The sequence below is a fragment of the Xiphophorus maculatus genome, chromosome 11 (genome assembly GCF_002775205.1).
Source record: "Xiphophorus maculatus strain JP 163 A chromosome 11, X_maculatus-5.0-male, whole genome shotgun sequence".
NCBI lineage: Eukaryota > Metazoa > Chordata > Actinopteri > Cyprinodontiformes > Poeciliidae > Xiphophorus > Xiphophorus maculatus.
The window spans coordinates 4761740-4771680 of NC_036453.1; the positions used below are offsets into that span (position 1 = coordinate 4761740).

The window sequence follows — 9941 nt, forward strand, 5'->3', positions numbered from 1 at the left end:
CAACAGTTTTCAGAGAGCAAAAACTCCTGTTAAGCATTTAACTGATTTTATGCAAACACATTGAAATATTTTAATTTACATTCTTTTATTTTAGAATAAATGCTTCAATGATTCTCTAATCAACTGAGCTGCAGCTGAATTTTGTTATGATTGAACTGTTTTCACAATTACAACCTTCAAAATATTTGAATACTCAAAACTGAAAGTAAATGATTGAACATCATTGTCATCCTGTCAGCTTTTCCTGCAGATCTACAGAGGAATAATGTTTCATTCCCGACATGGCAGAGAAAATCTTCCCCACTTTAAATCTGAGCCCTTAAGCAAAGCATTTCCACCCACAAATCAAGCAAACTGATTTCTCCTGCAAACAGTTGGCTCTTGTTTATTTTCCATAAACACCTACACAAACTGAAAGCTCCTGTGCCAAACAACCAAACAAAACAATTACTTGTTAAATTAACATGCAAATAAAATCACTAAAAGAACAATAACTCCAATCTCAGGATGAGCTTCAATAAACTTCCACGTAACCCGTTTGAGAGAAGTGTTTAAGCGCTGAAGCAATCCACGAGCTTTTTTGAATTCCAGGGCCCGGCCTGGTTGCTCAGGAAGCGCTGCTTGATCAGATCTTTCACCGTCTGGTAGATGGAAGCTTCCATCTGTGGAAAAAATCCAACACAAAACATTTAGTGGTGTTGTAAATACCAGCTGGGAATCATATGAAAAGCATATGAACCCTAAATACATTTAGGAAATAATAGTACAAGTTTGCAGTGTTGTGCTTTTCTGCCCTCACTTTTAAACTTTCCTTATTTCCTAAAGACATCAAGTGAATTTTCAAACCATTAAAGTCATTCACTCCATTCTTAATTGAAGATTTTCGGCTATTGTGCTTGAACAGAATCAAGTTTTCATTAAAGAGGAACTCTCTATTTCCTATTGACTAAAACTACACAAGATAAAGCACAATTTATTTATTTTACGGCCGTAAAATTATCCAAAAACGCAATCTCAGTTAAGGACGTCAAGTTCCAGTATAAATAAATAATTCTTATCGTCACTTTTAATGTCATCAGAATAGCAGCACAAAATATGAATGCAGTCCACTCACCTTGACACTGTGGTAGGTGGGCAGCTCCACCAGGTAGCTGTGCCCACCCAGCAGTGCAACTCGCTGGAAATAACTGTAGAGGGCTCTCTTGCAAAGTCTGCTGGTGAAGCTGGGCCCATTCACAGAAGGAGAACTAGGAAACAAATAAGACCACAAGAAATATTAATATTTCCAGTCAGGTATTAACAGAGCAGTAATAAGCTTGTTCTAATGCTGGTGGAGGAGAGGACAGAGTGATAAAATGGTAGCTTGATTTTGCCTAAAGACTATAATCATAACTGCATTAAATGCAGTGTCACATTTAGGTCACAATTCTTAATGTTTTCAACCTCCATTTAAAAGAAAAATGCCTCTGCTCCAGCACATCGGGGTGTTGAAATACTTTTACAGTATTAACGCGCCGTGTGGCGTTTCTCCAGCTGAATAAGAAAAGAGAAGGTTTCCTGCAGGCAGCCCTTACTGTGGTTGGAAGAAATGAAGTGGAACCCTACGAGGAAACTATTGTGACTTTATTTAAACGTAGAAAAGAATAAGAAACCTCAGCCATATATTAGAACAAACTGATTTTAGCAGACTACGGCGGGCCTGCAATCTATTTTCTATAAAGTTATTGGTTATTATAGAACCAATAACTTAGAAATTAGAAGGTATTGAATACTTTTATTACAATGCATTTTTACTTATTTTTTTCTAATGATTGCGATTATTTTTTTATAAATGTATAATTTTTATTAGCTATTTTATTACATTTAGAATGTTCACATTGATATTTTTATTCACATTGTTAAATGTTTAAATCTAAAGTTTTATGCAACTATAGAAAAATATATATATTCCAAAGTGTCCATACAAGAATTCATAATTCAAGCCGAAGTTAAAAAAAAACAAAAAACAATTAACTGCTTTCCATCTGGATTTACTGGATTAAATTCAGTTTTCTTTTGAGGCCTGTTGAGCTACTTTTGGTCCAAAAGGCTCCTAATACATTAACTCCATTAACTCATTTGTCAAAACTCTGTCAGTCAATAATTAAATGTAAACATACAAAAAAAAAAAACACAAATAGTGAGGCAGGTCCCTACATATATATAGTTGCTAAATTCCAAAAACAAAATATTTAATTTATTTATTATTAGATGGGGTTTCACCAACTGTATTTTAAGAGTTTTTAAAACCATTATGAATAAAATGTAAAACTTGTATCACAACAGACATGTACAAAACAAATAATTTTTTTTAGGAGACAAACTGTAAAATGTCTGGGGGTTTTCTGCAGCTCTTGGCAGCAGTTTTGTGCTTTCCACATGGCATATGGCTCTCTAAAGCCTTAACCCAATCAGTGCCAAACTTTTCTGCACAGGAAGCATCAAGCTTTGTATGGGTTGGCAACAGAAGTGAGCCAGTAGCAAAGATGAACATCAGCCAGCAGATAAATTTACACTTATCTATGAAAGACGCGAAAAAATCTAGCGACCTAGCAAGCAATAGCAGCTTGTTAAGAGTAGCTTTAACCGCCTCGAGTCACAGAACATAATGAGTGAAGATGCCATTTTAAGGCTTTAATTTCAGATACTTCATAATTTTTTAAACATTTATACACAACAGGACATACATAAATATGAAGGTCATTCAACAGCACCTAGAATTAATCAGTTTTGGTGCATTCAGGTGGTTTGGACTTTGGTGGAATATTAAAATTGCTAAACAAAGAGCAAATTGACAGATTTCCATCACTGGTAAATTGATTGATGCATTACTTCTAAAAAGAAAATAAAACATTACAATCTACTGCAAAGAACACAAGATTTTACCAAGAATTTTGATCTACTTTGTAGTTCAAATATCTTAGTACACTTTAAATAAAAAGAGCTAACTTATAAATAACTTTTAAGCAAGATTTAGGAGCTTTTTGTTTTAAAGTGAATAATTCCTTAATATTAATGAAAAAGTGCTATTTCCATTGTCAGATTATTGCACTTGTAATATGGGAAAAATGTCTTGTTATAAGTGAAATTATCAGCCAATGTGACTAGAACTTGTTCACCAATATTAATGAATTATTTATTTAAGCAAGTTAGCTTAGTCTTATTTCAACTGTACAGAGATTTTCACACTAGAAACTACACCAAAATTATGTGGTAAGATTTTGTAATTTTGCAGTATATGAGATTCCCAGGTTTTGCTAACGCTTCCTATTGGTGTCATCTCAAGGTTAACTGTACAGCCTAATGGAGAAAAGCTGGACAGGCAGCAGAATAATGTGGGCGATCCGGTTCTGTCAAAGATGGCAGGAGCCGCGGGTCAGACAGGACCAGTTAAACAAGTACAGCCTTCTGCCATCATCCATTAGCCGGTAGTAACTTCAGGTGGGTAAGGAAGGAAAGCTACAGGACAGAAGGGCATTAATAATAACTTCACATTTCTTTTATCTAATGGTGAGCATAAAAAGACGACATCACCCTTCAACAACGCCGCCTTTGCTGCTGTCCAGAACTTCAATGTCTTCATCTCCAAGACACCAGTTGATGCTGAGGTTGTCATGTATCTGGGACGTCTCCGCCGGGCCCACGTAGTCGCCGGACAGGAAGAGGATGTCCTGTTTCTTGTAGGACAGAGGCAGAATCCCTTCCCATCCATCACCCAGTCGCTTGTTGGTGATGTCAGATACTTCCTCATTAAAGATCGTCTGACCTCCTAAACAAAAGCAGTTCAGGTTTAAATGGAAAGACGACTAATCTAATAAATGTATAAGTCATCTTAACTTATATCAAGCGGCTTTATTAAGAATTTGATGTCTATATTCTACCTTGCATATAACTTTGTTTAATTCAAATTTTGCAAAATTCTATAAAATGAACTGAAGTTTGAGGTTGTAATGTAACAAAATGTGGCAAAATTCAAGATTGTAAATACTTTATGTGTCAGTTCATAAAAGCCTTTAAACTCATCAAACAGCAACATGTTTTCATAAAACTTCACATGCAAAACATACAAATAAAATGCATAAAACCACATGTTTTAAAACTATCAAATATAAAGTGACTATTGAATTACTTTACCTAGCACTATGGTGGTGATGTAAAGCGGCTGAATGAAGTGGCTCAATAATGCGCCCTGAACTCCAATGATGGTCCAGCAACATAATTTATCACTTCCGGAGACGCAGCACACTTTGGCACCCCACAGGCCCGGGTCCAGGTAAGCCACTGGTACCAGCAGGCCCTTGGCGTGGTACTGTAGCTTTAAATTGGTCCAACAGTTGTTCCCCGAGCTCCTAAACATCAAGTTACATAATATTAGTCATTTATTGGCTCTTCTAAACAAGAGCAAATGATTTTCTGAATCACAAGTGCTTACTGTCAGGTATTCATCTCCAATATGTCAAATTTCTAAGAGAATAATAATAATAATAAAAAGATGAATGCTGAATAGTCAGCTTTACTTGAAGTAGAAGTTCTTAGCGGCTCCCTCAGGGCACCGGTTGGTGTAGAGATGGAGGCTGATTTTGGGTTTGAGCTGCAGCTGATGACTGTCGGTGCTGCTCTCAAAAATACAACTCTGCTTGGCTGTTGGATCGGCTTCAAAGAACAGCAAAAGCTGTTTATATAGAAACCTGAACAGAAGCCAGAAAAAATATTTCTCCACAACAGTGTCTTGAATGAATCACATGCACTTATCAGCACCAAAGTGAGCACTTTGATCTAGTCTGCCAGTCTGAGCTTCACTCTGAATATTAAAGAAATGCATTTCAGGAGGATAGAAAGCTGGCAGGCTGGATGACAAAGCTAAAAAAAGTAAATGGATCATAGAAAGCAAAAATGAATAAAAAGGTAATAGAAGGACATATGTATGATAGAAGAGTGGATAAATCTTTTACTTAACAGGATAGGTCTAGATTTGGTACATTAGGTGAAGGCTGTCTCCATCTTGAGCACTCTACCAGTTCAACACTTAATGAACTCTCCAAAGACTTGCATGAGATATTATTAATTGACCAAAGGGGCATTTAGCACCTCAGGAGAGCCCTTCTTGCGATGATTATGGCGTGGCAGTCGTGGACCATCATGCCGCTGTAGCACAGCCAGCCGCTGCAGCACGAGCGCCCAGCTCCCATCGCCACAACCTTATACTGCTGACATGGACGACCTGTTATATCCACGACCTCTGTGGAGAAATTAAACGATTCCATGAATGAGACATTTTTAATTATTAAATCCATAGTGTGCCGGAAGCTCACCACTTATCAGGACGAATGCTGCCATGTGACTTTTACAGCCGTAAAAATCTGGATACATTCTTAGGAGGACGTCAAACTTCTCGCTGCTTAAAGCTGCCATGTGACTCTTGTGCCACTCCATTTGCCAAACTATGAGAAAAACCAAAGATCTAAACTGTCAGACATCATTATCACTGAATAGGACTCTGACTGTACAGGTAAGACTAATGTACACATTTGTTGTTTACTGCAGTTAGTGCATTTAAAATACGTTATTTAAAAAAAATGCATCAGTGGAAATGTTTTGGACAAGAATAGAGATGTGAGACAAAAGGACTCAAAATGTGGTCAAGTTTACGTTTTGAAAGTAGTGTCCAGTTCTTCATTCCCTTTAGGACAAAGAGACAAAGGCCAGCAGTTCTATAGACAAGCTGCAGATGACTGAACAACAGGTCACACTGACACTTCATTCATTACTTCACTTCTACACAGACAGAACTCCACCTTCAGTCCCAGTACTCTCATATGTGGTCTGGAGGTCCTTGAGCTGGTCCATTAGAAACTCCTCATCTGAGAGTGTGCTTGCAGTGGGAGACAAACCGCGGAGAGAGAAAACCACTGCATCTTCAAAATCTTCATCCTGAAACGAGGAAACCAAGCAAAAAGCTTCGGCCTGTATCCTTCTTTCTCTACAGTTGGTCAATAATGGCCATATGTGATGGATATTAAAATACTGAAGATCAACTTCTCCTGTGTGTGACTCAAGATTAACTTAAAATGACCAATCCTTAAAACGACAATATCCTCAGAAAAGATAAATAGAATTTTATTTCTAATGTTTTCTCTGTTCTGGCTAATTTTCTTCCTCTTTAAATTAAAATTTTATACCTTTTAGAAGTTACATTTGCAAAATCTTTATGTTGATAGACATTTTTAAAAACAGAAATACAAAGTTTCACCATACAATCATTGCACATAATACTACAGTAGTGATCAGATTTTATATGTTTGAGTTTCCATACTTTATTTTTTAACCACACTTTTAATTTTAAATAAGATTCATTTTATCCCAGAACTCCACTTCTAACAGAGCTTTAGAAATCAACTGCCTATAAAACCAGCAGCAGCTTTTAATAGCAATAGCTTTCTATTTCTGGTAATATTTTGATAATAAAAGATGTCCAAAACACCATTTACATTTTGGCACAAACATCCTAAAAAACATTGTCAAGCACAAAGTGTGTGGGTTAATTAAGGTATTCAGTGTGACATTTTCTTTAGCCCTAAGAAGGAGCTAGTGTGATTGCTAAAATGAATTAGGATCAAAAGCTAGAGTTTCTATCTTTTCTTCTGGCACACCAAACATTGGATGTGGTGAACTAGTGTCTATGTAGATTGTGACAAATTTTGTCTACATGCAGATTGAGGTTTACATGTCTGTGTTTTCTTCTTTCTTTAAATGATATGGACCAATTTTGTCTCAAATAAAGGTGAATTCAACTACATAAAATATATAAATATATTTAGACATTTGCTGCTCTGGAAGCTTTTCTCAGATTTTTTACAATTTGTTGTTTTTTTTTACCTCATTTTCCATGAACAAGTCATCAGAATCAAGCAGATTTTTTCTGATGAGGATGGGAGATGTCTCGTTTGATCCGTCGTCACCTTCACTAACTACAGATTCCTGTTTATGGTTCGAGTCTTCAGCTGCAAGTGCATCATTTCTATGAAGCGAAAAGAATCAAAATGTTTAACCTTATGTTTTGTTTTGTGAACTCCCTAAAACTTTCAGGGAAATTTCCATTGATTTTATAATTTTGATATAAAAAGGTAGACTTTAAGTAGACTTCTAATCTTGTTTAAACCTGTCAAGACAAGCATACTTTAGCTGTATAAAAAAACAGCAACAACTTTGCTCCTTTTTAGTACAAGTACTTCTTTGTTCTTTTACCCAACAACTTTGCAAGGATAAGCAAGTATAGACAATGGCTGAATGGATGGTGCATAGAACATAATAGAGTCAAAGTGGTAATTTAACATCCCAAGTATATGAATATATATAAATAGCAATCAAAATAATACTCAACTATAGTAAAAAAAACAAAGATGAAAAATTTACTGTGGTTAGATGATAAGAAACAAAAATGTGTTTACATACTACATTGCAAAACAATTAACTGTACCAGAATTAAAATGTGTCAATAAATATTTCCACTTCTTCAAAGCAACAAAAGAGACATGTACTCCTCATCTCATTACCTCAGTCCTACTGTGCTGCCATGAACTGCTGCATCCTCTGCCAAGTGGACTTCATGAGGATGATGGTGCAAACCTGGCTCAAAGTCAGGTTTTAGGGACCTAAACATTGCACCACCACCTCTTGGACTGTATTTAAATATTTCTTGATCTGACATGTTTGTCAAGGAGCCTGAAGGAAATTGAACAACACTGGTGTTAGTGTTATGAATTTGAAGAGCCAGAATAACAGTCTAAATGATAAAACACTAATTTCAAGAGTGGATTTTTTTTAATTTGATTGTTGGACAGGACTATCACTCCAACTAACATTTATTAGCAAATTGGATTTTCAAGAATCCCTGTTGATAGAACAGAGGGAAAACTCCCTAAATTCCATTCAGCAGCTAATCTTTCACCTCCAATTTGCATGATAGCAGCAGAAAATGTCATTTTGGTCCAACAAACACGTGCTTGATTTTTCTGGAGCTAAGTGGGACTTTTAAAAACTGCCTAATGCTCGCTTAGCTCTCTTTGTGAAGGGTTGTTCATTCATCAGCACGCCTTTCTATTTAAAAATGAGTCTACGTTGGGTAGCAAAGCTAAATTGTAACCTTTCAAACAACATTTCCCCAAACGATTTTAGCATAAAATCAGAAATATGAACTGAGTATTTATAAGTTCATATGTATATTACAGAAAGAAAAGGAAGATAAGGACACAAGAAAGTAAAAAACGAGAAAAAAGCAACAGAGGAAGAATAGACAGAAAAAAACAATCTTCATTTTCTTTCAAGTTTATCAGGAAGGAGATCTTTCAGACAATTAATTTGAGAAAACACATTTTCAATACCATAATTTATTTAGCCCTGACTTGAAAACAACTTACCGTAAATCTTTTCCAGACCGATGAAGAGTGTGTAGGATCCTGTATTAAAATGTTTTATTAGCGTTAGCAAAATATAGGCTAAATCCAAAAACTACCAAACCTATGATATATTAATCAAGCAAGATCATTATATACTTTTCAATAAAGAGAAAAATATAAATGCCAAAGCACATAGCATATGAAAATATTAATTACTTGCAGCAGTATTCCCTTAAACCCGGTGCTTTACTTTGAGTTGCTAGTTTTTGATCTGAACTTGATTAGCTAACTTCCGGTTATAGCTAGCTAAAACAAGTTGCAAGGACAAAACCTAAAAGCTCAAATAAAAACTCACATATTTCGCCACTTCACATGTTAAACAAAACTACTAACGTTGTTTATCATCAAATGTTCGAGTATTTTCTCCTCACCAGTAAATGATTGAAGTTGCTCTCCGATGCTGCTAAGCTAACAACCTAAACATTTCCGCAGTCACAGGCGCACTGTTCATCTCTGACATTTAAAACTTAAAAGTCTGAATGACTCTGCAGTTTTTCCTAACTCTGAAACGTCTAGACATACAGATCAAATGTTACCTGGACAAATAAATGATTCCTCGACACTGAAGACAGGAGATGAACCGCTTGTTTCTGAGAAGTTGCTGGTAAAAGGTCAAAATGGCAGCTTAACACGGTACAGGAAGGAAACTGTTCATTAAACGTCATTCTTTGTTTAAAAACATTTCAAGTTTAAATATTTTTTTATTAAAATGCCCGTCAGTCTCTAAATTCGAGATATTATATGTAGATAAATTGGGTAGATTTGCATTTACAATTTACATCAACATAAAAAGACAAACCAAACATGAAATCAGATCGAGCCAATGTAATTCCTACAGGTTCAAATTACGTTGGTTCAACATTATTATAAATAAAATCTGAATTAAATCTGCTTCTTTCCCACTCCCACAAAAAGTAAAGGAAATTAATTTCAAAATTGTGAATTAAGTTTACTCTTGTAATGACTTCTTTAAAAAAAAAAAGAAACAAAACAAAACAACCCCCCCCCCCCCCCCCCCCCCCTGATATATAGCCTACCAATTCCTGGGTGTTTTGTCTTGATATAAAATATCTAAAGTTTCAGTAATACTACAATTTATTCAACACTGAGTTTGACATACAAAAATCATAGAATCAGACCTTGGAGGAGGAAATGCTGCTAACCTGTCAAATTGACCCTATCAACACAAACGCCTACAGAGAGAGTTCCAGCATATTGGAAACCAGCAAAGATAAATCCCATTCAAGTAATATTGGTCTGTGGCTTGGGTGTGCTCCTGCATGGCTGCACACTGGGATGTTATGTGATAGATCAGCACAAAGCAGAGCATAGTTGTGAAGATATGAAAAATGAGAGAAGAATATCTTTGTGTTCAGCCTTCCTGAGTCAATTCATTGAAGAGCAACTGTAAGATGCAGTTACACCTGCAAGTCTTCTGTGGCTTGC

General features: G+C 35.8%; 1 protein-coding gene across 2 annotated transcripts; it reads right to left on the reverse strand.

Annotated features, from left to right (window-relative positions):
* Positions 1-363: 363 nt before the first annotated feature.
* Positions 364-9104, reverse strand: adad2 (adenosine deaminase domain containing 2). Of its 2 annotated transcripts, none has more exons than XM_014471384.2 (12): positions 9032-9104; positions 8457-8495; positions 7593-7761; positions 6916-7057; positions 5835-5970; positions 5352-5480; positions 5128-5278; positions 4557-4727; positions 4174-4388; positions 3574-3808; positions 1115-1247; positions 364-662 (listed from the first exon to the last, which is right to left on the reverse strand). In XM_014471384.2, exons 3-12 carry the CDS (start codon positions 7745-7747, stop codon positions 552-554), a joined length of 1578 nt encoding a protein of 525 aa, XP_014326870.1. In that variant the 5' UTR covers positions 7748-7761; positions 8457-8495; positions 9032-9104; the 3' UTR covers positions 364-551. The 2 variants fall into 2 exon arrangements, with proteins under 2 accessions (XP_014326870.1, XP_023198523.1); XM_023342755.1 differs by lacking the exon at positions 9032-9104 and adding an exon at positions 8867-8892.
* Positions 9105-9941: the final 837 nt, after the last annotated feature.

What these genes read in the sequence shown, in the direction of transcription:
- adad2 (XM_014471384.2), bottom strand. Translation starts at nt 7,747, where the DNA reads ATGTCAGATCAAGAAATATTTAAATACAGTCCAAGAGGTGGTGGTGCA. An exon ending in GCTAAGAACTTCTACTTCAA is followed by an intron (nt 4,389 to 4,556) that starts GTAAAGCTGACT and finishes CTTGATGTTTAG; the next exon opens with GAGCTCGGGGAACAACTGTT. An exon ending in CCACCTACCACAGTGTCAAG is followed by an intron (nt 663 to 1,114) that starts GTGAGTGGACTG and finishes TTTTTTCCACAG; the next exon opens with ATGGAAGCTTCCATCTACCA.